At 58.8% G+C, this 27,392-nt stretch overlaps 1 protein-coding gene, 2 long non-coding RNA genes and 5 other non-coding genes across 9 annotated transcripts in view; 6 read left to right on the forward strand and 2 right to left on the reverse strand.

Annotated features, from left to right (window-relative positions):
* Positions 1-19,106, forward strand: part of DHX37 (DEAH-box helicase 37) — a 28,473-nt gene extending 9,367 nt beyond the window's left edge. The window contains exons 5-27 of one of the 2 annotated variants that reach the window (XM_023241282.2): positions 846-994; positions 2,048-2,140; positions 3,786-3,882; positions 4,756-4,869; positions 5,050-5,151; positions 5,396-5,510; positions 6,711-6,806; positions 6,990-7,072; positions 7,775-7,925; positions 8,539-8,615; positions 8,950-9,182; positions 10,678-10,789; positions 12,445-12,551; positions 12,643-12,831; positions 13,807-13,931; positions 14,085-14,201; positions 15,461-15,633; positions 16,312-16,426; positions 16,575-16,712; positions 16,903-16,997; positions 17,086-17,159; positions 18,388-18,485; positions 18,642-19,106. In XM_023241282.2, coding sequence (XP_023097050.2) covers positions 846-994; positions 2,048-2,140; positions 3,786-3,882; positions 4,756-4,869; positions 5,050-5,151; positions 5,396-5,510; positions 6,711-6,806; positions 6,990-7,072; positions 7,775-7,925; positions 8,539-8,615; positions 8,950-9,182; positions 10,678-10,789; positions 12,445-12,551; positions 12,643-12,831; positions 13,807-13,931; positions 14,085-14,201; positions 15,461-15,633; positions 16,312-16,426; positions 16,575-16,712; positions 16,903-16,997; positions 17,086-17,159; positions 18,388-18,485; positions 18,642-18,727 — 2,739 coding nt within the window. In that variant the 3' untranslated portion in view covers positions 18,728-19,106. Of the gene's footprint in view, positions 1-845; positions 995-2,047; positions 2,141-3,785; positions 3,883-4,755; positions 4,870-5,049; positions 5,152-5,395; positions 5,511-6,710; positions 6,807-6,989; positions 7,073-7,774; positions 7,926-8,538; positions 8,616-8,949; positions 9,183-10,677; positions 10,790-12,444; positions 12,552-12,642; positions 12,832-13,806; positions 13,932-14,084; positions 14,202-15,460; positions 15,634-16,311; positions 16,427-16,574; positions 16,713-16,902; positions 16,998-17,085; positions 17,160-17,369; positions 17,516-18,387; positions 18,486-18,641 lie in introns of those variants that run through there. The other variant, XR_006587896.1, reaches the window with a different exon arrangement.
* A 1,212-nt stretch (positions 19,107-20,318) lies between these two features.
* On the reverse strand, positions 20,319-20,390 carry TRNAA-UGC. The gene has a single exon. It is a non-coding gene; the product is annotated as a tRNA-Ala (tRNA).
* A 253-nt stretch (positions 20,391-20,643) lies between these two features.
* On the forward strand, positions 20,644-20,715 carry TRNAD-GUC. Its single transcript has one exon. It is a non-coding gene; the product is annotated as a tRNA-Asp (tRNA).
* A 666-nt stretch (positions 20,716-21,381) lies between these two features.
* LOC109493135 lies at positions 21,382-22,417 on the reverse strand. The gene is made up of 2 exons (XR_002147200.3): positions 22,290-22,417; positions 21,382-22,056 (listed from the first exon to the last, which is right to left on the reverse strand). It is a non-coding gene; the product is annotated as an uncharacterized LOC109493135 (long non-coding RNA).
* Positions 22,418-22,513: 96 nt separating this feature from the next.
* On the forward strand, positions 22,514-22,586 carry TRNAF-GAA. Its single transcript has one exon. It is a non-coding gene; the product is annotated as a tRNA-Phe (tRNA).
* Positions 22,587-23,082: 496 nt separating this feature from the next.
* Positions 23,083-23,154, forward strand: TRNAD-GUC. The gene has a single exon. It is a non-coding gene; the product is annotated as a tRNA-Asp (tRNA).
* A 657-nt stretch (positions 23,155-23,811) lies between these two features.
* Positions 23,812-27,250, forward strand: LOC109493134. The gene is made up of 2 exons (XR_002147199.2): positions 23,812-24,831; positions 25,677-27,250. It is a non-coding gene; the product is annotated as an uncharacterized LOC109493134 (long non-coding RNA).
* Positions 25,522-25,593, forward strand: TRNAA-UGC. The gene has a single exon. It is a non-coding gene; the product is annotated as a tRNA-Ala (tRNA).
* Positions 27,251-27,392: the final 142 nt, after the last annotated feature.

A 27,392-nucleotide genomic window follows, 5' to 3' on the forward strand; every position in this document is an offset into this window, starting at 1 on the left:
TCTCGGGCAGTGTCGGCAAACTGTAGGTCACAGCCATGACCGGGTCACGAGATGACCAGCACTCTTGGTTTTGAAACAAAATGGAGTAGAATAGAAACGGAACAGAATGTTTTAAATCCGCACTTAGCATGCTTCACGTAATGAAGGTGTGAGCCGTGGGTCGTAAAACTTCCGCAGTATATGATAACACCAGATCCTCGAACAACGGGGGTTAGGGGCTCCGCCCCCCTCGCGGTCAGAAATCCACGTGCAGCTTTTGACTCCCCCCCCCCCAAAACTTAACGACTAATAGCGTACTGTTGACCGGAAGGCTCAGAACACAAAACAGTTGGTTCATACGTGGTTTGTATGTTATGTGTGTCATATGTTTTCTGTATCCTTAAAATAAAAGTAAGATGTTACTGGGGAAATCGTAAGGAAGAGAAAACATTTGTAGCCTTGTACTTTTTTTTTTAAGTAATCTCTGCAGCCTCCATGTGTCTTGAACTCACGCCCGCGAGATCACGCTCTAGTGACTGAGCCAGCCAGGCGCCCCTAGTCCCGTACTGTACCGAAAACAGTCCGTGCGTGAGGAAGCAGAGCCCCGCAGTTGTTCAGGGGCCGGCTTTGCGTGCTGGGCTGTCCCCGAGGACACCCGCTGTGGCACGGGAGGACCCCACTGCCGTCTCCGTCCCCCGTAGCTGGGCCTCACTGGCTTTGCTAGGAGGGCTCACGGCATCCACATGCCCACGGCCACCTTTATAGAAACCACGTCACCCTTCACAGTCTCGCCGATCCCCTCTGCCGTTCTGCGGGGCAGCCCCCCCCCCCCGATTCCCCGAGCACTGACTTCCTCTCTTCGCCAGGAAGAACGGCTAAAGCTCCCAATTCTTGCTGAAGAGCAAGTGATCATGGAGGCGGTGGCCGAGCACCCCATCGTCATCGTGTGTGGTGAGACCGGCAGCGGGAAGACCACGCAGGTGCCACAGTTTCTCTACGAAGCAGGCTACACCAGGTGGGGGCTGGGGGCTGGCCCCTCGGGCGACCCCCAAAAGTTACTATGAGTGGGAGCTCCCAGGACCCTAATCCAGGCTCCACCGTTGGTATGCTGTGTGGCTTTGGGCAAACTGCTTAACTTCTCTGGGCCTTGGTGTCCTCCCACAGTCGTTGCACCTACTTCACACGGGTGTCGTGTGCACGAAATGACGTAAAATGCTTAGATCAGCCCCTGTCACGTGGGGCGGTGTGTTTATGAATGTCGCGTCCTGTTGGCACTTTTGACCCGGGTGTGTCACAGGTCCCCAAGACCACCCCGGGTTCATTGATTTGCGAGGAAGGCTTACGGGACCCAGCGTGTAGTTGTACATGTGAGTGCGATTTCTTAGAGCGAAAGAACACGAAACACGATCGGCAGAGGGAAGAGGTGCACGGGGTGAAGTCTGGGAGAACCGGGCACAGGCTTTCCGAGCCCTTTCCCGGGAGAGTCACACGGAAGCAGTCCGTGTAAAGAGCTGTCACCAGACAAGCCGAGTAGAAACTGAGCGCCCAAGGGTGTCTGTTGGGGTCGGACCCCCTCTCCCTGGCACCTACCCAAGTCCCAGGTGCCCAGAAGGAAAGCCGGTGGTCAGGATGAACCACGTTGTTGGTACAAACAGTCCAGGCACGGAGAGCCCCCCTTATCAGGATCGGGAACCCTCCCGAAATTCGGATCCCAGACACCAGCCACCCCCGACCCAGTAAGCAGACCTTTCTAAGGGGACCGGCCGCAGGCTTCTGTGCTGCCTGTTGTCCGCCGTCCCCTTGGCAGGTCCTATGACTCGCAGAGCATTTGCTCCGGGCCAGCTCCAGCCCAGCCTCCCGTCTGCAGCTGGCTGCTTTCCCTTCCACTGTGACTCCCACGGCATCTGTGTGCGGACCGCCAGGCTGTCCCCTTTTGCTGTCAGGCGGTGCCTTGTCACCTGTAGGGAGGGCCACTCCGTACGTGGAGTCCTGACGGGGAACCGTGTGTGACCGTGGGACTGACAGGTGGGGCCGAGCACTGCTGATGTGTCTTCTCTCCCTCCCACAGCGACGACAGCATCATCGGCATCACAGAGCCCCGCCGCGTGGCTGCTGTGGCCATGTCCCAGCGGGTGGCCAAGGAGATGAATCTGTCACAGCGGTGAGGGCTCTGCGTCCTGGAGGAGGGAAGGGGGTGGTCCCCCGGCTTGGCCCCGGGCGCGCTGTCCAGGAGGAGCAGAGCAGCCTCGTGGGCGCTGTCCGTCTCCAGGGTGCTGGGTGGGAGTGTTGCTTCTGCGTCCGAGCGGAGGGTCTCCTCCCGCAAGAAGGCTTTCTGCCCTCTGGACGGCAGGACCTTCCCGGGGAGGGGCCACAGGGCAAGGACGAGCCCGCCAGGCCCTCGGGCTCACTCCGTGCCCAGTGCCCCGAGGAGACCGTGGCCCTTTCTGGGGCTCGAGGGCGGAGCAGAGCGGCAGGTGGCCAGACGCAGGCAGGCAGTGATTATTGCTTGCCATGGTCCAGTAGTTCTGTCTAGGCAGGGCTTCCGAGTTCGGGTCCCCTGCGGGCGGCGAGGCTTTAGGACTTGATGTGGAAAACCGAACAAAGCAGGCAGAGCGCCCGCTTGAGGATGGCTGGGGCCGCATTTATACCGCACACGCCTGGGCCTCGGCCCGCACTGGGGCATCCAGGTTTGAGGGGGTAGCATGTCTACTGGGCCTAAAATTGAGAAAGTCTCCTTCATCTGCCCTCTCTCTGAGTATTTACTGAGCGGCACCTGCTGTGGGCCGGCCCGGCCCCGGGTCTCAGGACAGGGTGAGCGAGACAGAACTACCCGCCCTCCTGGGACTGGCGTGCAGGTCGGGGAGGCTTGTTGCGTGCGCGTGTTGTGGGGGCAGGGTGCCCCCAGCGTGTTTCCTGTGGATTCTTCCAGTCACAGGCACAGACAAGCAACCGTGGGCATCTCTGTATTTCTCCTCTTCGACTTGCACGTAAACAATTCATATTGTTCACCCCTTCTGAATCTTTCCCGTTGTATTTGATGGTATGTGTTGAAAATAATACATACAAAGCTGTCCTTTTTGATCACCATTATTAACTTTTTTAAGGGAATGTTTATTTTGAGAGAAAGAGAGGGAGAGCAGGACAGGGGCAGAGAGAGGGAGAGAGAGAATCCTAGGCAGGCCCCACGCTGTCAGCGCAGAGCCCGACACGGGGCACGATCACACGAACCGCGACATCGTGACCTGAGCCGAAATCAAGAGTCGGACACTTAACTGACTGAGCCACCCAAGCGCCCCCTCTTTAACTTTTTGTGGAAGCTTTTAAGCACACACGAAAGTAGAAAGCGTAGCGAATGAGCCCCCGTGGACCCGAAACCCAGTTCGGTGATGGTCAGCTGGTGGCCAGCTTGCTTCTGACTCTGTGCCCTGCACCCCAGGAGTGCAGAGCTGCTCTTGGAGAATTGCTTCCTCGGGGTTTCTCTGTTGGGCTGGAAGATCAAGGCTGTATTTCATTTCTGTGCGAGAAGACGCTAGAACAATTTCAGCGCCCTCACCGTGACCGAAATCCTGTGACACGCTGGCGGGCCCTCCGGCCCCCGTTGTCTCTCTTCTGAACAGTTGTTCACCGTTGGTCGTTCAAATTGCGCTCCGACCGAGGTCCGCGTTCAGTCGACCCGTTTTTCAGAGGGCGGTGACGGCCCCTCCGCGTCACACTGGCGACGGGCCTCCGCCGTCCCCCTCCGTGTGGCCACGTGGCTGCGACCGGTTGGGACCTTACCTGCCCTGAGCCGGAGTCTGTCCCTGCAGGGTCGTCTCCTATCAGATCCGATACGAGGGAAACGTGACCGAAGAGACCAGGATCAAGTTCATGACAGATGGCGTGTTGCTCAAGGAGATTCAGAAGGTTCGTTGCTCGTCTCGTCTCGTCTCGTCTCCGGACGCAAGGCCGGCGAGCGTGGGCCGGGCGGCTCGAGCGCTTGTCATGCCACCCACTGGCACGGCAGCACTGTGTCACCTCGGGCAAGTTCCTTCTCCTCTCTGAGCCTCGTCTTCTTGATCTGCAAGCCGGTACCTTCCTCACGCGGTTGTTTTGAAGCAGAAGTTGTACGACGCGTGAACGCGCCTCAGTGTAGCGCCTTGTAGGTGCTCGTTACGCGGGAGCTCGTGTCGTTAGGATTTGGTTCACAGACTGTGCCTCGGCCACACGCGTGTTGCTCCTTGCTGGCTGTGTGGCGTCCACCCGGGCAGAGGTGACGCCTGCCCCCTCTGCCATGAGGCCGGCCAGGGTCACCCAGGGAGGTGGCTGTGAATGTGGCTCCGGTGTGGTTGACTACGGCTCCTCTCTGTGTGGGAGACGCTGTCCCAGTGTCCTCGGTCCTACCCGCCACCCCCTCGTTCCCTTGCCCTGCCTGTCCTCTCTGCTCTACAGGCGTCTGGATTTGGTAGCTCGCCTCTAATAAATGGTAGCTGCCCGTTCTCCAGCAATTTCTCTGCCAGGCACCAGCCCCCAGGCTGTGTACTTTACGGATGGTGTTTGTCACGGAAACCTCCCTGTGACCCCGTGAAGTGGGTCCTGTTGCCCCATTTTGCAGATGGAAAACAGACATGGGGAGGTGAAATAACTTACCTGAGGTCACAAACCAGGACCCCCCGGGCCAGTGCTCCCGGATCCGTGCCAGCTGTGAAGGGGGCTCCTGGAGCGGGAATTCTGGGGTGTGAGTGATGCCGGAGTGGCTCGGGCCCAGGCTGGCGGGCCTCACCACGCCCCCCTCCCCAGGACTTCCTGCTGCGGAGGTACAAGGTGGTGCTCATTGACGAAGCCCACGAGAGGAGCGTGTACACGGACATCCTCATCGGCCTCCTGTCCCGCATCGTGTCTCTCCGGGCGAAGGTAGGGCGGCGGGGTGGCGGGGGTCAGGTGAGACAGGGTCTCCTGAGCACGGGGTCCCCCGGGCCCAGGGGCAGGGCTGTGACTCTCGGTGTGAGCGGCCCTCCTGTGATTCCTCCCCCTTGGAATCCTGGGTCCGGCCGTGTTACCCTTCCGTCCGTCACCCCGTCTGCCCTCCCGCAGAGGCACCTGCCGCTGAAGCTGGTCATCATGTCGGCCACGCTGCGGGTGGAGGACTTCACGCAGAACCAGTGGCTCTTCGCCCGGCCGCCCCCGGTCATCAAGGTAGCGCCTGGGTCGGCGTCTCGGGCCGGCGAGGGGGGCGCGGGGCCCGTCGGCTCCCGCAGCGGGACGCCTGGTCTCGAGGCCGCTCCCGCAAGGCCCCGCTCTGCTGGTGGAGGCCGAGACCGGGAGGCCTTGGGAGGCTGCTCCCGCCGAGCGGAGAGCTCCGGGGTCGCAGGGGCCAGGGACGGGGGAGGCACCGAGCTCAGCCCACCGCCCCCGGTGCCTCTGTGGGCGTGTGTCCCAGGTGGAGTCCAGGCAGTTCCCGGTGACGGTGCATTTCAACAAGCGGACGCCGCTGGAAGACTACAGTGGCGAGTGCTTCCGGAAGGTCTGCAAAATCCACCGCATGCTGCCGCCAGGTGAGGCCCCGGCGGGCGAGGCCGGGTCTCCCCTCCGGACCCCAGGCCCCATCTCCCCGCGCTGGCTCTTTCCTGTGGTGGAGCGTACACGAGTTGGACCATTTGAACCGTTTTTAAGTGTATAATCCGGAGGCGTTTAGCGCCTTCCCAAGTGCAGGCTCCCCTCGCTGGCTCGCTTTGCTTGATTGTACTTCGCGGCTTCTGCACTTTCACGAGTTAGGGTTCGTGGCGATCCTGCCTCAAGCCAGCCGATCGGGCCGCTTTTCCGACAGCACTTGCTCCCTTCGGTGTCCGTGTCACGCGCTGGCGATTTCCACGCTATTTCAGACTCTCCTCCTGTACGTTTCCAGTGATCTGTGAGCAGCGGTCACCACTCCTGAGAGCTCTGGTGACGGTTAGCAGTTTTTAGCGATATTTTAAATCGAGGCGTCCGCGGTGTCTTTTTAGACAGTGATGCCATCGTGCGCTTAGTAGGTTACAGCACAGCATAAGCGTAACTTCCGTGTGCACAGGGCAACCCAGCAACAACTGTGACGCTCGCTTGTGTCATTCATTGTGACACTCGCTTCTCGGTGGTCCGGGACCAGACCCGCGGCATCTCTGAGGTGTGCCCGTGCTGTGCGGCCGTCCCCACCATCCACAAGGGAAATTCTGTCCCCATTAAACACTAACTCTCCATCCCCCGTCCTGGCCCCTCCCCCCGTTCTGCCTTCTGTCCCGACGCATTTGTCTATTCCGGACATTCTGTACAGACGGACTCGTTCGATGTGTGGCTTTTGTGCCTGGCTTCTTTCACGTAGTATTGCTTTTTTGGGGTTCGTCTGTGTGTTTTCTGCCATGTGGATGGACCACGCTCTGGTTGTCCATCCACCAGCTTACAGACACTTGGATTGTTCCATCTCTCGGCTGTTGTCAATGGAGCTGCCGTGGGTATCTGGGGACAGGTCTTGGGTTGCGTCCCTCTTTCCCGGTCTCCTGGGCCAATGCCCACGAGTGGAACAGCCAGGTCGTGCAGGGGCTCTGTCCAGCTCCCTGTCACATGTCCTCTGTGTGGGAGGCAGCTGCCGCTGCACGTCTCTGTGGCTGAGTCCTGCCGTGACTGGCTCTTCCTTACGCCCCGATCCTGGTAGGTGGTAGTTGCTAAGTAGATGTTTGCTCCACGAATGACCAGGTAGCCGAGGGATCTTGTTCTTTTCGCAGGGGGCATCCTGGTGTTCCTGACGGGGCAGGCAGAGGTGCACGCGCTGTGCCGCAGGCTGAGGAGAGCCTTCCCACACGCCAGACGCAGGCCTCCAGGTACCCCGGCGGCACTGGGCCCCGAGAGCCTCCCTGTTTGAGAGCCGGCGCCTCGCCGCCCTGCTGTTCCCCAATAAATGGCCCGCAGCGCGGTGGCCTTACTCTGGACGGTGAAGAACAGAGCCCTGGTAACCCGCGTGTGGCCTCGAGACATGTCCCTGCTGAATCTGCTCCTTCTTACAGAAAAGGAAGATCAGGAAGATTCAGTAGAGGAAGTGCGGAAGTTTAAGAAGTCAAGGACAAGAGCGAGGAAGGCCCGGGCAGCGGTATGTAGAGGCTCGTGGGCGCCTGGGGACTCTGAAGCTACCTTCTCTGGTGGCCAGTGGCCCCATGGCATGTAGATGCCAATGTAATTAAAACGAAATAAAAATAAGGTTGTTTTAATTGAATTCTATCAGACGCGTTTCAGGTGCTCAGTAGCCACCTGGGGCTGCTGGCGACTGTGCTGGGTCCAGAACATTCCTACCGTGGAAGAGAGTTCTGTTGGGTGGTGCTGCCCTAGAGGCCTCAGGGTGGGCTGTGATTTGAAGGTTCTCTGTGCTGTGGGCCAGGAAGAAGTTTCTGGAAGGCCAGCCCTGAGGCCAGGAAGAAGCTTCTGGAAGGCTGGCCATGAGGTCCTGAGCAGGGCCTGTGAGAAAGTCTGGGAGGGCAGGCAGAGCAAGGGTGCGGAGTCCCACACAATGTCGTTGTGGTTCCGGGGGCGACGGCGTCCTTACTGGGGGGGTCACTTGCCCCCGCCCGCTGCGTTTTGGACCTGCCTGGCGGCATCGTAAGTCCAAGTGTCGACTGGTCCTCACGGCAGCCCGTTGAGACAAGCTCTGTGGTCGTGCCGGCGTTGAGGCGAGGAAGCGGGCAGAATGGTTGTGAGGGCTCACGAGCAGTGCTGGGCCTCGTTCTTGGACGGGCTCATCTTTCCTGCCTGTGACCGTGTCTCCTGCAGCTGGGGTTCTACTGTCTTCTTTGTCTAGACGTTGCCGCAGATCAGTCTGGACAGCTACTCGGTGTTGCCTGCAGGCGAAGGCGACGAGGACAGGGAGGCGGAAATGGACGACGAGGAGGAGGAGGAGGCCCTGGGCTCCGACCTTGACCTGGACCTGGGGGACGACGGGGCAGACGGAGGTGTGCCCTGGGCAGGGCCCCTGCTCGCGCTCCCTGGGTCATTCACTCGGCAGGGGTCTGCAGGGCGCCCGCGGTGTGCCAGGCCCCGTGGTTAGGCCCAGACTTGTTGGTCTGGAGCTCAAGAGGGCCGGGCTTTGTGGCCGCCTTGCGCCTGCTGTTTGCTGACTTCCTGTAGCTGCCTGCAGACAGACCCTCCGATGTCCGTAGTGTCGACTGTGATGGGCATGCCACCCCCGGGCTCAGCTTTGCTGGATAAAGGCGGGCCTCAGGGCTGGCTTGGGGGGGCTGCCCGGTCCCAGGGCCCCCTGTACGGAGATGGGCCCACGGCCTTGTGGGAGCCCCGGTGGCACCCAGCCGGCGGTAGGGCTCGTGGCCAGATTCTTCCCAGCAGACTCTCCAGCGGGGTGGGCGTCCCCCCCTTGGAGGAGGGTCGTGGGGCCTGAAGAGCCTCCGGGAGCCTCTCAGACTCAGCCCACACTGTGCTGGTCTGGGGGGGGTGGGGTGGGGGGGGCGGCGCCTGGTAGCGGGTGCAACAGGTAGGGGGACGCGGGGCAGCCTGAGGTGGGCTCCCGTGGGTGGCGGGGAGTACCAGCCGGCCCTGCTTTCCGTGCAGGTGCACAGCCGGATGCGTCGCTGCCCCTCCACGTGCTCCCGCTCTACTCCCTGCTGGCCCCGGAGAAGCAGGCGCAGGTAACTGTGTGGGCTCCTCCTGGCCTCTTGGGGATGCCTCCTAGGGGCACTGAGATAGGGGCAGGTCAGGCCCGGGGCTATCCTCCTCATCAGTTAGGTCAGCGCCCCCAGATGAGAGAGGGTGTTGGGATCTCCTTGGAGAACAGGAACGCGTCCCTGCGTTTGCGCTGAGCAATGTCACGGCCAGAGGCAAGGGGAGGGCTTGTCCACCTCGCCACCCGTGGGCCCCCCCCAGCCTGGCCGATTTCTCTGGGGTCAAGAGCCCCACGTGTCTGTGCCACCAGCTCTTTCCTGATTCCGGTGTTTTCCGGCCTCTGCTCCCTGACAACCCCAGGTCTTCCAGCCTCCCCCGGAAGGGACACGGCTGTGCGTCGTGGCCACCAACGTGGCCGAGACATCCCTCACCATCCCGGGCATCAAGTACGTGGTGGACTGTGGGAAAGTGAAGAGGCGTCACTATGACCGCGTCACTGGCGTGTCCTCCTTCCGAGTCACCTGGGTGTCACAGGCCTCAGCCGATCAGCGGGCGGGCCGAGCGGGCCGGACGGAGCCAGGCCACTGCTACAGGTGGGACTCCCCTGGCCTCTCCAGTGACGTTGGGGGTCCCTCTGCAGCAGCCACCACTGAGGAGCGAGGAAGGGGGCCCCCGCCCCAGTCTGCAGCGAGTGCCGTGTCCCCCTGGGGACGGTCCTTGGGGTGCCGTGCAAGCCCTTGTTGGCTCTCAAGCACTCAACGTGTTTTCTTTATTCTGACCCTTGAGCGATACTTATCTTTAGCTGTTTTGTTTTCGTTTTATCTTGTTACGGCTTTCCGGCTTTCCGGAGGTACCGTTAACGTACCAGAACTTTGACAGTTTTTTTGTTTTTTTTTTTTTAATTTTTTTTTTTCTTAACGTTTATTTATTTTTGAGACAGAGAGAGACAGAGCATGAACGGGGGAGGGGCAGAGAGAGAGGGAGACACAGAATCGGAAACAGGCTCCAGGCTCTGAGCCATCAGCCCAGAGCCCGACGCGGGGCTCGAACTCACGGACTGCGAGATCGTGACCTGAGCTGAAGTCGGACGCTTAACCGACTGAGCCACCCAGGCGCCCCAACTTTGACAGTTTTGAAGCATGCGCTTCTCTGGTATTGGGTGTTCTCAGAACCGTGCAGCGGTCCCCCAGTCCGTCCCAGACGTCGTCACCCCAAGAGAAGCCCCCATCCGTTAGGCACTTTCCTCCCCTTCCCGTCCCCTTGCTCGGACTGGTGTTTCTGCTTCCCCTGAGTCTCTCCCTGGGTTGGGGGGGTTGGGAGGGTTGCTGGGTCACATAGTCACTCTTGCGCCTTCTGGGGCCTGTCAAGCGTCTTACGCAGCGGCTGCCCCACTCTGACGTTCCCAGCAGCCGTGCTCGCAGGTTCCCATCTCCCCACATTCTCGCCAACGTTTGTTCCTTTCCGTTTTTTTAGACCTGCAAATGTGCATGGTCGCTCGCTGTGCACTTGCTTTGCGTTTCCCCGACGGCCTTGAGCGTCTTTTCGTGTGCTGTTGGCTATTTGTCTGTGTTCTTGGGAGGAGTGTTTGTTCGTTTCTTTTGCTTATTTCTTTAACGGGGTTCTTTTTCCTTTATCGTTGAGTCGTAAAAGTTCTTTACCTAATCTGCATATTAGCTCTGCGTCAGAGGCGTCGTTGGCGAATATCTTTCCCGTCTGTGTTTTGTTATGGTTATTCGATCACTTTATAGCTGGGTTTTTTGGGGTGTGTTTGACATTGTTTTCAATCACGAGAAAAGGAAATTGGGAACCTGTGTAGAGAAAGCTAGTAAGGAGCGACAGTAGTCTCGGGGACTGTGTGCCAGGCACCGGTCTCCCTGCATGTGTGGCTTCGGACATCTCTGCCCCAGCCCGGGTGAGTCCCCTGCTGGCTTGGCCTGTCCCGCAGGAGAGGGAAAGAGGCACGAGGAGGGTCAGTGCCGGCCCTCGTAAGCGTCCTGGTTGAAATCCAGTGCCCGGTAACTTGGTGGAGCTGCTCTTTTATTTATTTATAAAATGACGGTGTTCTCTCTGGTGCTTCCTCTCCCCCAGGCTCTATTCATCTGCGGTTTTCGGTGACTTTGAGCCGTTTCCTCCTCCTGAAATCACCCGGAGGCCGGTTGAAGACTTGATCCTTCAGATGAAAGCACTCAACATTGAAAAGGTCAGTGGCGGCCCCCGGCCCTGCCAGCACCCCGCCGAGCCCCCAGCCCCCGCACGGGCCAGCTCCTGAGATGCGGGGGACCCAGGAGCGGAGCCCCATGGTGCCGGCCTAGCCACCCGGAGCGCTCTCGTGGGACGCTGTGTCCACACGTGCCCACGCTGGGCCCTCCCACCCCTCGAGGCACCGCTTCCCCCGGGGCTGCACCCCTGGAGCACCCGGGGGACGAGTGCCTGGGACGGAAGCCACACAGGGAAGGCCTGCCCACTGCACAGAGACCTGTCGCTGTCCTTGGGGCTCACAGAACGTTCTGTTGACACGGTCCTCACATGGCACCTGTCCGGGGGTCACCTGCCTTTCTGCTGCTCCACAAGGGGTTGTGCAGAGAGAGAAAGAGAGGGAGACCCTGGACCCATTAGTCCTTTCCCGTTCCTTCCACCCTGACCCCCAGGGCAACCGTGGACCAGCTTTCTGTCCCCGTGGCTTTGTCCGTTTTGGACGTTTCGTATAAAAGGGATCATTCGTGGGGCGCCTGGGTGGCGCAGTCGGTTAAGCGTCCGACATCAGCCAGGTCACGATCTCGCGGTCCGGGAGTTCGAGCCCCGCGTCGGGCTCTGGGCTGATGGCTCGGAGCCTGGAGCCTGTTTCCGATTCTGTGTCTCCCTCTCTCTCTGCCCCTCCCCCGTTCATGCTCTGTCTCTCTCTGTCCCAAAAATAAATAAACGTTGAAAGAAAAAAAAATAAGACTGGCCAACTATGGGGCGCCTGGGTGGCGCAGTCGGTTAAGCGTCCGACTTCAGCCAGGTCACGATCTCGCGGTCCGGGAGTTCGAGCCCCGCGTCGGGCTCTGGGCTGATGGCTCAGAGCCTGGAGCCTGTTTCCGATTCTGTGTCTCCCTCTCTCTCTGCCCCTCCCCCGTTCATGCTCTGTCTCTCTCTGTCCCAAAAATAAATAAAAAACGTTGAAAAAAAAATTTTTTTTTTAAAAAAAGGGATCATTCGCATAAACGTCCTCGGGGGTCACCCACGCGGTGGCACATGTCAGTACTTCGTTCCTCTGTACGGCTAAGTATCGCTCCGTCGTAGGGCCAGGCCACGTCCTGTCTGTCCCGCTGTTGTCGGGCACCTGGGGCGTCTCCACCTCTGGCTGCTACGCACAGAGCCGCTGTGAACGCGGCCGTGTACGGATTTGTTAGAACACTGGTTTTGGTCACGCTTTCTCAGGTGCCCCCATCCCCGAGCCCGGTCTGTCTGTCCCCTCCCTCACCCTTTTATCGCGTGAGGACGTCTGCTCCCGTTCACTTAATGCGTTTGCTCTGGTTGAAGGGGCCCTGTGGAGGCGGAGCCCTTATCTGGTGCTTTCTCCGTCTCTGTTGCCAAGAACAGCCCCTAGGACGCACGAGATGCTCAGTGGATGCACCCGTGAGGTGCTCGGTCTGTGCTTTTGAGTCCGTGGGTTGTGTGAACGAAGGGGTCCCCCCGGCACACCGCGCTGGAGTGTGCCTGGGGCTACTTCCTGAGTGCCCGGGGCTGTGCGCAGTGTCCGGACAGGTGCGGGAGGCGCCGTCCCCTGCCAGGCCAGGCCCTGCTGCCCCTTGTGGCCACCATGCCTGCTTCTCCACGTCTCACCGCTGCCCCTGCCGTGTCTCCCGTGCCCAGGTCATCAACTTCCCCTTTCCAACCCCTCCCTCCGCGGAGGCCCTCGTCGCCGCCGAGGAGCTGCTGGTGGCGCTGGGTGCCCTGCAGGCGCCCCAGAAGACAGAAAGGTAGGCGGGGCTGGGGGTGGGGGGAGCAGCGAGCCCCAGGGCCGCTTAGCCGTGCCCCCCCCCCCGCCCACCGCACGCCTCCGTCCTCCAGGGTGAAGCAGCTGCAGAGGTCCCGGCTGAGCTGCCCCATCACCGCGCTGGGCAGGACCATGGCCACGTTCCCCGTGGCGCCCCGCTACGCCAAGATGCTGGCGCTGAGCAGACAACACGGCTGCCTGCCCTACGCCATCACCCTTGTGGCTGCCATGACGGTCCGGGAGCTGTTCGAGGAGCTGGACAGGTGGGCCTGGGGGGGCTGCCCTCCAGGGGGGTGGTTGGTGTGTGGGTGGCCTCGTGCCAACTCAGGGCCTCCCTGAGCCGGCAGCGCTCTGTCCCGGTTCCATCCCTACAGAGCTCTGCCTTTGCAGAACTTCCGGGGCAGCGCAGACGTCGAAGGTCTGTTGTGTGATGACCAGCCCGCCGGGGTTCAGTTCTCCCTTTGCCACTTCCGGGCTGTGTGGTCTTGGGGAGACAACTTCACCTCTCTGTGAAGAGAGGGGGAAAGTGGGGATGAGGCCTTAATAACAGTTGAGCTGTCGTCAGGGTTAAAGTAGCGGATGCGAGGGGCGCCTGGGTGGCTCGGTCGGTTAAGCGTCGACTCCGGCTCAGGTCATGATGTTGTGGTTTGTGAGTTCGAGCCCCGCGTCAGGCTCTGGGCTGACGGCTCGGAGCCTGGAGCCTGCTTCGGATTCTGTGTCTCCCTCTCTCTCTGCCCCTCCCCTGCTCATGCTCTGTCTCTCTCTGTCTCAAAATAAATAAAAACATTAAAAAAAATAAAAATAAAGTAGCAGATGCGAGCAAAGCGCTCCAAACTGGGCCTGATGGGTGCCTTACCCTGCGTGTCCGCTCTTCAGGCCGGGGAGCCAGGAGGGTAATTCATCCAGGCCACGCTCGGCGGTGGTCACAGCAGGGTTCAGGCTCTTGTGGCTTGTGAGCAGCTTGGCAACATGCGACGTCACTCCTTTGTTGGATCCTTTCTTTGTATCAGTCCCTAGACGCGGACTGGTCGGGTTAGGAAGCAGGCGTGTGTATCATCTCGTGGGCTGCTGGCAGTGAATTTTGATTCTGGGACCTCAGTTGTGTTCCGCGGCGGCCCCACCAGGCATTTTCTCTGCCCCTGAGCCTCCCAGCCTGCCCTGATTAACTAATGCGTTCCCTGCCCCTGCAGCCCGGAGGGCGGCCGGGCCAGTAACCCAGGTGGTACTTATGTTGGCAGACCGGCCACCAGTGACGAGGAGCTCGCCAGGCTGAAAGGCAAGCGGGCCCGGGTGGCCCAGATGAAAAGGATCTGGGCCGGGCAAGGCGCCTCTCTCCAGCTCGGGGACGTCATGATGCTGCTGGGTGCGTGCCCGGTGTGGCGTGGAGGGGTGGGGGGCAGGCGGGCCTGGGTGGGATTGGGGGGGGAGGGTCAGGCGGGCCTGGGCGGGGTTCCGGGGGGGGAGGGGACAGGCGGGCCTGGGCGGGGCAGCAAGCCAGCGCCCACCTCGTCCGCAGGTGCGGTGGGAGCCTGTGAGTACTCCGGCTGCTCGCCCCAGTTCTGCGAGGCCAACGGGCTTCGGTACAAGGCCATGATGGAGATCCGGCGCCTGCGGGGCCAGCTGACCACCGCAGGTACCACCCCCCCCCCCCCCACGCCAGCCTCCCGTTCTCAGGCAGCACGCGGCAGAGAACTTGACTGTTCTGAGGTTTCAGGTTGTTTTGGGCGACACCAGCCACGTACAGTCAATCCCCGTTACCCACGGATTCCACGTTTGCAAACCCACCTGCTTCCCGAGACTTTAACCCAAACCAGTACTGGGTGCTTCCCGGGCGTGCACGCCAGCAGGGGGGTAATGTGCACACTGGTTCCCATCAGGCTGTCTGTCCCTCGGTCTCCTCTTTTCCTTAGTGACGTTCCTCTTGTCACCCTCTGCCCCCCCACTGCTCACCATACCCTCTTCTCAGCGGCCCCTGTGCCCCCCCACAGTCTCACTCTGGGGCTCCCCACTCCTTGCTCCATGGCCAAGTGGAGAGCCCCTTTTTGCGAGTCGAGGAGCAGTCCCCCACTTTCTGCCCCTGGGCTGAGCCGGCAGAGACCAGACCTGTGTGAGGCCGCGTCGGGAGGCGGGGGCTCCAGGCACAGAGGCTGCCGGGCTTCTGTGTTCTGTCCTTGGGGCCTGTGTGTTTCCTATTTGTCCCCTTTTTTCTCTTTCTTCACCTCCAACGACATCCGTTTTGCCGAAGGCTTTGTAGAGAAGCGGGTTTACGGGGCAAATCTCAGAGCAGAAACAGTCCAGTCTGCGCCCGCCTTCCTTCCTGGTCCTCATCCCCTGGTTCTCCACCCTGCCGCGTCCCCCTCCGAGGTGCAGGGCCCAAAGTCCCCATCCCCTCTCTCCCCCTGCCAGGTACCCCCACAGCTTCAGACCCCCCTCCTCTGGTGCGGAAGCGTGAGGCCTCGCCTCATGTCAGGCCTGCCTCAGCAGCACCCCCCCCAGGAGCTCGAGAGGAGATGATCTCGCCCTACCGTGCACGCTTGGGGGGGGGTGACCCGTTCACGGGTCCCTTCCGGGCACGTGTGCTCCGACACAGAGCCCATCGGGGAAGTCGCGTGCAGGCCGAGCAGGGTCCCCCTTGGTGCCTCACTCTGCTGCCCACTAAGGCACTGGGGTCTTGTCCTAAGGGGAGGAGGCCGTGGATTTGGGGCAGGCAGCTGGTTGTGTCCTGCTGAGGACACCCCGGCAACCTCGGTGGAGAAGAGCCCCGGCGAGCAGGTGACTGAGTCGGGAGCTTCACGCCGAGGGGCCTGAGGCCTTCCAGAAGGTCAGGGCGGAGGCAGCCCCGGGCCTCGCCGTCCCCACCACTGCCGTCCTCACACCCGGCTCTCCCTGCAGTCAATACCGTGTGCCCCGAGGCCGGGCTCTTCGTGGACCCCAAGATGCAGCCACCTTCCGAGAGCCAGGTGACCTACCTGCGGCAGATCGTGGTGGCCGGCCTGGGCGACCACCTGGCCCGCAGGGTCCAGAGCGAGGACCTGCTGGACGACAAGTGGAAGAACGCCTACAAGGTCAGCCTCGGGAAGCGTGCGGGCGGGTCGCTGCTCCAGGCTCCCCTCCGCCCTGCCCTCCCCACCCCCACCCGTCCCCCTCTGGGAAAGCCCCCGCCAAGTATCGGGGTGGGGTCACGGCGGGCTCCCATCTTCCTTTGGGCCTTGGCGTTGCCCCAGCTGCACTTTTGTAGCAGCTGAATTGAGAGAGAGAAACCACACACCGTACGATTCACCGTCTCGAGGTGTGCAGTCTGGAGGTGTTTAGTCTGGTCGCCCAGCGATGCAACCGTCCCCACAGCTGATTCCGGGACACGTTCGGCGTCCCCAAAAGACGCACGTGCCCGCTAGCAGCGGCCCCTCGTTTTCTCCGGATCTCCCCACCCCTAACCCGCTCTGTGTCTGTGCCGGACTCTTGGTGCCGGCGGAGGCGACCGGTACGAGGCGCTTTGTGCCTTCCCTCGCTTGGCATCTCATCGTTCAGGTTCATCCGGGTGCTGGCACGGGTCGGTGCAGCATCCGCGGGGCGGATCCGCCCCGCGCACGTCTCCGTGGACAGACGCACGGAGAGCCACGCCGGCGGCTGGCGGAACGCTCTCCTGTTCTCTGGGCTGAGCGTGGGATCCGGTTCACACGGGTCAGTCTCAGCTGCTGTGCGCGCGTCTCCTGGTCTCACGCCCGCTCGCCGTGTCTCCGCAGACGCCTCTCCTCGATGACCCCGTCTTCATCCACCCCAGTTCCGTCCTTTTCAGAGAACTCCCTGAATTTGTGGTCTACCAGGAAATCGTGGAGACGACCAAGATGTACATGAAAGGTAGCCAGGCCGGTGGCCGGCCCCTCGCCTGGCCCACCGCGGCTCTGCTGAGCTGTGTCACCGGGACCCTGTCGGGGGAGAACCCGGGAGGCCCTCCCGTGCGGAGGTGCCCGCTGCGACCCCCGGCCCTTCTCTTCCTGGCCCGCAGGCGTCTCGGCCGTGGAGGTCCAGTGGATCCCAGCCCTGTTGCCTTCCTACTGCCAGTTCGACAAGCCCCTGGAGACGCCGCCCCCTGCCTACTGCCCCGAGAAGGGGCGGGTCCAGTGTCACCGGGCCAGCGTGTTCTGTGAGTTGGGGCGACCTGCCACCGGTCCTGGTGGACACGTGGCCACACACCACGTGCCCTGGAAGCGTGTGGCGCGGGCAGCGTGGCCTCAGCCTTCGTCTTTGGTGGGTGGGCCCAAGGGCTCGGGGCCAGGACGAGGGGCCTGTGGGAACCCATCCCAATCTCTCGCTCACGGGCCCCTGCCCTCCAGACCGTGTCGGCTGGCCGCTCCCCGCGGTCCAGGTGGATTTTCCGGAGGGCATTGACTGCTACAAGCACTTCGCCCGGTTTCTGCTGGAAGGGCAGGTAGGCGGCCCGGCGGCTCCCCCGGCCCCTGGTGTCGTGGGCAGAAGGGGAGCCGGACCCCTCACCCTGTCCTGTGCTGTCTCCTCAGGTCTTCCCTCAGCTGGCCTCACACCGGGGCTGTCTGCTGTCCAGTCCTGGCACGATGCTAAAGACGTGGGCCAGGTACGGGCTTGCCCGGGAGTGTCGGGTGGCAAGGGGAGTGGGACTGGCGCCCTGGGACAGCCGGGACAGATCACCGCCCACCAACCGAGAGGCTTAAAACGACGGAAATGTGTTTCTCGCGGCCGTGGAGGCCAGAGGTTGGAAATCAAGGCGTCCGCGGGGCTGTGCTCCCTTTGAAGGCTCTGGTGGGGTCCTTCCTGTCTCTTCCAGCTCCTGGTGCGTCCAGGCGTCCCTTGGCCTGTGACCACATCGCCCCCGTGTCTGCCTCTGTTTTCACGTGGCTGGCCCTCTCAGCCTCTGTGGCTTCTCTTCTCAAAAGGACACCAGTCGTCGGATCTAGGGCCCGCCCCCAATCAGTACGACCTCCCCTTAAGTAATTGTACCCACAAAGATTCTCTCCAAATAAGGTCACGGCCTGCGGTTTGGGGGAGACCCTGGGCAGCCCATCGTGAGGCTCCAGGTATCAGCAGGGAGCATCCTGGGGGCTGCCTCCCCGCTGAGCACAGACCTGCCTCCCTCCCATCAGCCTGCTCCTCCCTTCTGCTCTCTTCCTGTTCGTGGCCCCCACCGCCTTCCTAAGACTGGCGTCCCAGACGGCGCAGGGGGCCTGACACGTAGGAAGCAGGCACGTGTGCCCACGCCCCGGCATTCCCGGGGACTCTGGGTAGGGGCAGGGGGCCGGGTGCCCCCTACCCCTCTGCCAGCCAAGTCACTCCCTCGGCAGACAGTTGTGCGCACCAGCTGCGTGCCAGGCACGTTCGCGTGCTGGGGCACGGGCACAACCCCGCCCCCCGTGGGGATGTCGCAGTGCGGGGAGGCCAACACTGAGACCCAACGTGACTAGTGCAGATGGCGTGTGGGGACCGGGCGACAGAGGGACAGAGCAGCGCGTTGGGGATGAGCGTCTGCGGGGCTGGGGTTGGTGGGGGGGAGCCTGGCTGAGCAGATGGAGATGAGGTGCTGCTGGGAGCAGGGATGCGGAGGAAGGTTCCAGGCGGGAGGAACAGCCCGCGTGGGAGTGAGGAGAGCCAGGGTGCCGGATGAGGGTGTGAGAGGAGAGGCGGTCGGTGGGGCGCCAGGGTCTAGACCCTCCTCTCCAGCCAACACCGCCAGCACGACGGAGGGAGACCCTTCACCGGCCTCGGTCAGGCTGGCCTGGCGGGAGCGCCTGCCCCTTCGCGCAGCTTCCGGGCGGAGTGACACCACAGCGTGCGTCCCCCACCTGCAGGCTGCAGCCCAGGACAGAGAGCCTCCTGAGAGCCCTCGCTGCTGAGCGCGCCAGCTGCCGAGACGCCTTGCTCGCCGCTTGGAAGAAAAACCCCAAATGTGAGTGCCCCCGGGGCGAGTGACCCGTGGCCAGGGGGTTGGGAGCGGACAGGAGGGGACCCACCGAGGCAAGCCGGGGTCGGTGGGCGGATCTGCCCCAGCAGGCAGCCGGGTCCAGAGCCACCCTGACGCCGACCTCCCTCCTGCTTCCCGCAGACCTGCTGACCGAATACTGCCAGTGGCTCCCGCAGGCCATGCACGCCGACGTCGAGAAGGCCTGGCCCCCTGCCTGCGACCACTGACCTGAGGCCTGGCTGCAAGGCCAAGCACTTGTCTGGAGACCCAGGAGGCTGGCAGTGGCCACCCTGATAGCCGGGCTGCTCCCAGGAGGCGGGCCGAGCCCCCAGGAACCCTCTCTCCTCTCGGACACGGGATGTCTGGACACAGCTCGCTGCTGTCCTGGGCGGCCTGACGTGGGCGGCTTCTTAGAACTATTTATTCCGTAGGGGGTAATGGTGTCTTCTCACACGCTGCTCTGTGGACTACATTAGTCCCTTGTGGGGCGGCAGCCTGGAGGGCGGAACGGCGGGGAGCGGGAGGGTGCGCGCGGGCCCTTCCCAGCGGGCTGGGCGCTCCCTTGCCGGGTTTGGTGCTGTAATAAATCTCAGCCGTGAGAACAACTGCGAGCGAGTCGAGTGAGTCTCTGAATGCGGGGGTGATCGGAAACTAGCCTGGGTGGGGGCTCACCCAGGTGTTCACTGTGCCTGTAGGGGGTGTTGATTCCTTCCGTCAGCCCAATATTCGTCCTAAACCAGTTTGTGCTAATGCTGTGGTACAAATGCATACATTCTAAAACGTAGGTATGTAAATAAAATAACAGATACACGTTTAATATTCCAGAATTACTCTCTCCATAGCTTGGCCACTAATCCCAGTGTACCCCCAAACCAGGAGGTCCCCCCTACTCTCCCCACATTCCAGCCAGCTGCAAGTTGGGTGGGCTCTACCCCCAGAGTTTGTCCAGAGCCCCCTCGTGCTCCCCGGCTCCACTCCGGCACGCCCACATACACGCCCGCCCCCCAGTCCCTGAATCCCTAACAAGCCCCCACCAGCTCCTGCCTGCTCTCCCAGCGTCCACCTGCTGGCTCAGGACGTATTCCCCACGTGGCAGCCAGAGGGAGCCTTTTTACACCTAAATCTGAACATGCCATGCCACATCAGGCCTTCTAGAATCTTCGATGATAAAATTAAAGCCCCTTAAATAACCCTCATTCACCAAACTCCATGCACAGGGCTTGCTTTCAGTGTCTTCAGACAGCTCTCTTCCCCCTCCCAACCTGGAGCCTTAGCACCTGTCATTTCCCCTGCTTAGCCAGGCCTCCTGACAGCTCTTGCATAGCAGCTTCCACACCCTCCCCCTCCAGTCTCCATCTCATCAGTATTACTGTCTTCCTAAAGCTTAACCGCTACCAGACGAATGCTAGTCTCTAGAACTCAAACCTTGCTTGTCTTCTCCATGGAATACTCAACTAACACTGTACCTGGGCACCCAGTAGGAGCTCCATGCATGCGCATCACCGGCATTAGGCGCTCAGGAGCCACTGACTAAACGGCCGCTTGCAAAACCCTCCTTAGAAATCACCAGCCGATGACTAGAATAGGAGTGTAGAAACGCAGATTCCTGGGTCCACCGCCCACCTATTCAATCTGAATCTCCGCGGGGGAGGGGGGGTTCCCTGGGTAACCGCGTTTGGGACCAGGCCAGGGACGTTTTCTAGCGCTGCCGTGTCCATGGGGGCTTGTTTCCCAGACCCACTAATGCGGGGCATCTGGGTCACCTTCCCTGCTTTGCCTTCTGGTGGTGCGACGGCTTTTGGACAAAAAAAAAAAAAGTGGAGATGCCGGGGATTGAACCCGGGGCCTCATACATGCAAAGCATGCGCTCTACCACTGAGCTACATCCCCTACCCGTGAGCCCTTTTTTTCGGGGAATAGGGATATCGGAAGCCACATCTTCGTCTCGTGCCCACGTTTTTCACCTTTCCGGATGCTTAGTATCCCATCGTTCCCGAGAGGTCCCTCCGCGCCTCGGGAGGCCCACTGGCCAGGCGCGCCCGGCGCTGTGTCTGTGACAATCCTGGCTGGGGATGGATGCGCGTGGTAGCAGGTCGGCGCTGTATCTATATGGACCGACCCAGAAAAGCATTGTCATAACGTGTCCTCGTTAGTATAGTGGTGAGTATCCCCGCCTGTCACGCGGGAGACCGGGGTTCGATTCCCCGACGGGGAGGCTGGCAAACCGTTTTAAAAGCAGAAGAGGCTTTCCTTGGACAAAGACATCCTGCGCACTGGGCCTAGTAACGTGCCCCTTAGGGCCCTCGCAAAGATGAGCCAAGTCCTTGGAGTCAACTGCGCCGGAGAAGCATGCTACCCAATGTGTGCCCTGTTACGTATAGGAAATGTACAGACTGTCAGTGTGTTATTATTTCTACTTCTCATGGGCATCACAGTAACAAGAGCCAGTGATTTTATAGCTCTCACCACGCCCGGGGGCAATATTTACGGGTGTGCGCTCCTTCCGAGGCTGGCTGGGGCTATCTGGTCACCCAGGCGGGTGGGGAAGCAGCTCTGTAACCTGCCCAAGGTGGCATCAATCACAGTCTGCTGGAGACACCGGTTACCTCTGGGGGGAAGGACTGCAGTGGGGTGGGAGTGACTCTCACCTTCCATGCTGTACCCATCTGCACCGTTTGAATTTTATTTTTCTCCCTCCCTCCCTCCCTCCCTCCCTCCCTCCCTCCCTCCCTCCCTCCCTTCCTTCCTTTCTTCCCTTCTTTCCTTCCTTATTCAATTTTTATCAAAATGATACACTTCAATGATTTCCAAAGAATGGTGTTTAAAGGACTATAGGTGATTGTTGCACCATCTTGCGAATATACTAAATGCCACTAAACGGTTCGCTTTGAAATGGTTACTTTTATGTTACGCGAATCTCACCTGAATTTTTAAAAAATTGATTTTAACAAAAAAAATTAATTGTAACAACAGATCAAGACTTGTTTGGGGAAGGAAGGAATGGGATGGGCGGATGGGAGTGTAAATGGCTTCAGCCTATTCAGAAAGCGCCTGGAAACCCGTGTATTCCACCATCTAACTTGATAATCCCATGCATGGAATTTTGCCATTAGGGAGACAAACTTTAAATGCAAAATACAAATAACTTTGGTCTTTTTTGCTTATGAGCATTGCTATTATGCTGAATATCTGGTTAGTGCATTTGTGACTGGACCAGACGGTCAGTAGGTGCTTAGCAAACACTTGTGAGATGACCGCACGTCATGAAGGGCCTCCCCACTCCCACCCCCCTCCCAGACAACACTCCTCTTCCATTTCCCAAAAGGAGGGGAAGTAGAGCCGGACTTGGACGCCAACCTGTTGACCTCTTCACACCCTGAAGCTGAGCAGGTGCCACAGGAATGGTGGCCACGCGTGGAGGCCGGATCTGAGTCACTCACTGCCCCAAGGAAAGTCACAATCTGGCTGTTGCGTCCTCCACACGCCTTGACGTGGTCAGCATCTCTGCCACACCTTAGGCTGCTTGGGGAGTTGCACCCGAGACATGACTTTGTTCCTATGTACAAAGAAGGGTCTTGAGAAAGTGGAGTTCTGAGCCAGGTACGATTCATTCATCCATTCACTTGTTCATTAATTCAACAGATATTTATCAAGCACCTATTAGGTGCCAGGCACTGTTCTAGACCTTGAAGGATACGGAGGTGACCAAGGCACGTGACTTCCCTGCCCTCAGGGGTCTGTCATTAGCGCTGGGGAGACAGAGAATGGACAAGGAAAAACAATACCTACCCTAACAGTAAACGGTAAGGGGCTGGGGTCAGGTTGGGAGGCGTGATCCGGGAGGGCTTCTCGGAGGCGGTGACCTTGAAGGACAAGAAGGAGTAGATGCCGGCGAGCCTGGTCGACGTGGGTTCCAGCTGGTTCTGGACTTTCCGCATCGGATGTCCAGGGCGGAGGACCCAGGGCCGGCACCACGACCAGGAGGATCTGAGCGAAGCGGCGCCTTACCAGCAGCCGAAATAGCTCAGTTGGGAGAGCGTTAGACTGAAGATCTAAAGGTCCCTGGTTCGATCCCGGGTTTCGGCAGTTGCTTTTTTTTTTTTTTTTTTTGTTTTCCACCGCGAAAGGCGGTTGGAAAAAACCGGAACAGGGAGGCTAATTCTCCGCGATTAATAAACAGTTTCGCTTTCTCTAAACCCGGCTCCGAGCGGTATCCACGGGAAATGGGAGCGGAGGGAAACTTCCGCTCAATGTGGAGAATTCTAACGCGGCTGTGTTTCCCCTGCCTCCATTTCTCGCCTCTCGGAAACGTTTATTAATGTCTGTCACGTGTTTGTTGATGTCTGCTCGTTAATTTGGGCTTTCTGTGTATGAGTTTCTGTTCCCCGAAACCCGCGCAACTAAATCAAGGACCGAGCAGGGGACAGCTCCCCTAAGATGGAGTTAAGTCCAGTAGGACTTTTGTTCTTCGGTTTTGAACGGAAAGAATAAAAGAAAATATTGAACCCTTTGATATACAGCGATACACAGGGGAACTTGAAAATGCTTAAAAGGCGTACCTGAGAGCCCTGATCAGAGCCGGTCCTCGTTAGTATAGTGGTGAGTATCCCCGCCTGTCACGCGGGAGACCGGGGTTCGATTCCCCGACGGGGAGGCACGCAGGTTTTTGCGTACATCCCCTGTACCGTTTTCATTTCTCTTCCAAACAAATCAGATTCTCCCACTTTCACGGAAACTCTTTTCTACGAACGACTAAACCTGACCGGCGTGCGAGATTCGTTGTAGATTCTATCGACTGCCTGGTCAAAATCACGCCCCGGGTCCCCAGTGTCCCACAGTTACACGAAAGAAAGAGCCCAAGGTCTCCCACCCCGGCTTCATTTCCCCGCTCATGCTCCCAGCGCTGCACAAAAGTGCTGGGTTTGCGCCATGCTGTCCGGGGACGAGAGGGTCAACCTCCAAGGCCAGGAAATGCTCCTTCTGCTGCAAATATTCCAATCTCTGTGGCTTGCTCCGGACCAGACTGGCCCTCGGAAAATGTTTATGGATTTGAGACAGGAAGTGTGGGGACGCTACCGTGAAACACTTTCTTGTCTTAACTTGGTTGCAGACTCCTTCCCGGGTGGCTATCAGCCTTCCCAGGCTTCTGTTCTTCCATTCGTTTTTTTTGTCACATTCATTCTGCAAATATACACTGAGTACTTATTAGGGGCCAGGCACTGTTCTAGGCACTGGGGCTATAGCAGGAACCACGAGGCCCTGGCCCCTGCCCTACTGAGCTTATGACACCGGTGGTAAACAAATAGTATTCAAAAAAAAAAAAAAAAAGTCTCCCAGAGAGTAAATGCTGTGAAAGAAGAGAAAAAAAAAAGGGGGGGGGGGGGGGAGGGCACGCCAGGGAGTGTGTGGGATTTGCAGGCCCCAATAGTGAGGCAGCCAGGAAGGCCCCTCCGAGGACCTGGACAAGGAGAAGGAGCCACTCACCAGAAGATCTGGGGAGCACCCTTGCAGGCAGAGGGAAGGGCAGGTGCAAAGGCCCTGAGGTGCAAAGGAGGGCAGCGTGCCTGCAGAACAGCAAGGAGGTAAGTGTGCATGTAAGAGGGGGAGAGGAGGAAGGGATAAGGTCACAGGCGAACCTAAGGAGGTTGGATTCCATTCTAGGGTTTTGTGCAGAGAGGCAACATAATCGGGCTTGTTTCGAGCAGAGCAGTCTGGCAAGAGAGCAAGCAGGGGCACCTGCTAAAAACCCAGCTCGTTCCCAAACTTCGTGCAAAATAACGCCGCGAACAGTGCCATCCGTCCATGCTGCGCCCAGGTCTGTCTGTCTTCGCCAGAGCTCATATAATAACAACTGCATTTGCCATCCCGAGAACCCAGGCTCGGCCGGCCCTTGTACCAGGCGCTGTTCTAATCGCTCAATGGCCGCACCCGCCCTGGGGAGGAGGTAGTACTCAGATCTCCATTTTATGAATGAGCTCCAGACAGATGGGGATATGAATCACAACTGCCCGGCAGGTGTCCTGGGCACCAGCTCAGGTAGCCCTCTACCTGTGAACGTTTCAGGCGGGTTGGAAGGGAGCTGACTGGGGACGAAGCGGACAAGGCAGGACAACTCGGGGTGTGTTCTCCCCATCAGAGTAAGTGACTGTTTCCTGCCAGGAAATCTCAAGCGCTGGTGGAAAGAGGCAGAGACTCAACTTTCTGCCCTCTCCCTGCCCTCAACCATTCCTCCACCACTGAGCGACCCCTTGATGACTGGAGGACACCTCCTATTGCCTCCCTAGGGCAGCTTCATAAGCACTCTGCACTCTGGAAGAGACGGGTGCCGACGGTGAGGAATGGTTCTTTTCGGTGGGCTATTGCAAAGTGATTCCTCCCTCAGAGCCCTGATTCTGGAGCTGGACCTATTTCTTTCTAATTTGCTTATTTTTATATTCAGAAGAGTGCTCTGGGAATGTGGGGGTGTGGGGGGGGGCGGGGAAGGTCTGCAAACCTCAGAAGTTACTGAAGGTTGGAATATTTTTGTATTACGTCTTTAATTTTAATGCCAGTAGAGCTAACATACAGGGTTATCTTAGTTTCAGGTGTACAATATAGTGATTCAACAATTCTATGCGTTACTCAGTGCTCGTGATGATAAGTGTACTCTTAATTCCCATCGCCTGTTTCACCCTGGAATGGTTTTAAAGGACAGAGAAGCAGACATTGCTGGGTAGAGGTTCAGTCAAGGCAGTGCCCTTATTTATTGGAAATAAACTCATTTTCCTTCCTTTTTTTTTTTCCCCCTGTGATGAGCAACATTCAAAACTAGATCTCTTTCCCTTTGTTCCTGGGTTCCGATATCAGCGAGCACGTCAATTGCAAGGCTATGTAGAATGGGCCTGTTTGGGGAGATTTATTTTTGGTTTGTTTATGCCAACCCCCAACACACATTTAATCAGACAAAACTTTAAATTAGAAAAATAGCAACCTCAAGAATAGCATACAGCAGAGAATTTCAGGAAGCCAGGGGAAGAGGGAGGGGGATGTAGCTCAGCGGTAGAGCGCATGCTTTGCATGTATGAGGCCCCGGGTTCGATCCCCGGCATCTCCACTGTTTTTTCTTCCCCTTCTCCCCCTTCTTCATCATTAAAGTGCCATGTATGTCATTACGACTCCTCTGGTCCCTACTTGCAGGTGGGATTTTCACAAGAGGAAGGATCCCCCCTCTCTGAAACCTGTAACACTCCCGATGTGCTTTTGTTGCAAGAGGCTGAGGGCAGCTGCTGGCAGCAAAACGTAAAGGCAAAAACATCACCTGAAACAGCCCGAGAGGGAGCAACGGGGGAGGCCACGGTCCTTTTCGTGTCACTGTGACTGCAGTAGAAGTCCCCAAGGACTGGCGACTGATGCCCCGCCATCAGAGGGCAAGTGTGGAAGCCATTCAAAGGTCTGACTGCTGGCCCTCGCCCTTTATTTGTGCTGTCAGTAACCAACCAGTTTGGGAGTGACCCGAAGGGAAACGAGCATTCTTGGCAGGCAGGATTTTGCCTCCCGCTTCATCAGCAACAGGTCACGAACGAACGAACGAACGAACGAATGAATGAATGACACTGATGCCCATACGGTTCATGTTTATATTTATACACGATCTGTATTTTATCATTAAAGATCGAAGATGCATTTTATAGAGAGAAGGGATTCTATTTATTGCCTTCTGTGGGTTCAATTCTTTCTCTGCGGTAATAATGAATTCCTCACCCGGCAAATCCTGTCTCTCGCGTGACTTGACCTCGTCTGTTAAATCGTAAAAGCATCTCATCTCAGATCTGGAGGGACGTGGCTCTTTGCAAAGCCTTCGCCTTTGAGATGACATTGAAATCTGTGAAGTGACTCACCGGTTGGGCGGCGGAGTTTTGGTGACAGCTCCTGGGTCTAAATAAGCTGCTGTGAAGGTGATTTCTCCTCAAATGTCAACCGGGTGTTAAGGGAACAGAATGTCGAGGTGATTTCTAAAGGCCTCAGGCCTAACACGAAGCTAATTATATGCTTCTGGTGTACTTTCTATCTTTAACTACTTCTGATAGCGTCAGGCTTGCTGGGAACTGCAGCTTCCTAGAAAAGCGGTTGTGAGTCTTTGAAAAGTCTGCCTTTGTCAACTCTTCCTGCGTTTTACTGTGCACTTAAAACGACAAAGCCCACCGTAGGACATGGCTGGAGCAGTCAAGTTCAGAGAGGCAGAAAGCGGAATGGTGGGTACCAGGCGCCGGCGGAAGGCGGATATGGGAGTTCTGTAAATGGGGGCAGAGGACCCGTTTTGCGAGATGGAAGAATTCTGGTGGGGACGGCTGCATGGCAGTGTGAATGCTGACGAGCACCAGAACATGCCATCTGAGATTATTTTGAGCTGAAGGCACTTGAAGACCAGCATATGCCGGGAGAGGCTGTCTCTGAACCCCCCCCCCCCTTATGTGCCTAAATCAGACCTTCCCAAGGGGCCCACTGGTCCAAGATCCCCCCTCCGGAGGTTCACCAACCGGGGCAGACTGGCACACGGTCACACACTGTCCTACCTCCCATCTACTCTATGGTCTTTCCTAAAAACCACTGAATGGCCCCCCGAGGGGCCTATACCCCCCTCCTCTTTCCCTCTTCAGATGGTGTTTAGGCCTAAATTCTAAAACCACCTCTGACTTCGTTATTCATGTTGTCCTGGGGTATCTCCTGTGCATATGTGTGACCTACATGTTAATAAACTGCTGGGGATTTTTCTCTCTGGTTAATGTCTTTCATCACAGAGGTCTCAGCTAAGACCTCAGGAGGGTAAAGGGAAAATTATTTTTCCTCCTCCTCCCCCCGCCCCGTGTACCTCACGATGTAGAAAATGTTGGCCTTTGGAGCCAACGGCCAAGA

Source organism: Felis catus, chromosome D3 (genome assembly GCF_018350175.1).
Source record: "Felis catus isolate Fca126 chromosome D3, F.catus_Fca126_mat1.0, whole genome shotgun sequence".
Taxonomy (NCBI): domain Eukaryota; kingdom Metazoa; phylum Chordata; class Mammalia; order Carnivora; family Felidae; genus Felis; species Felis catus.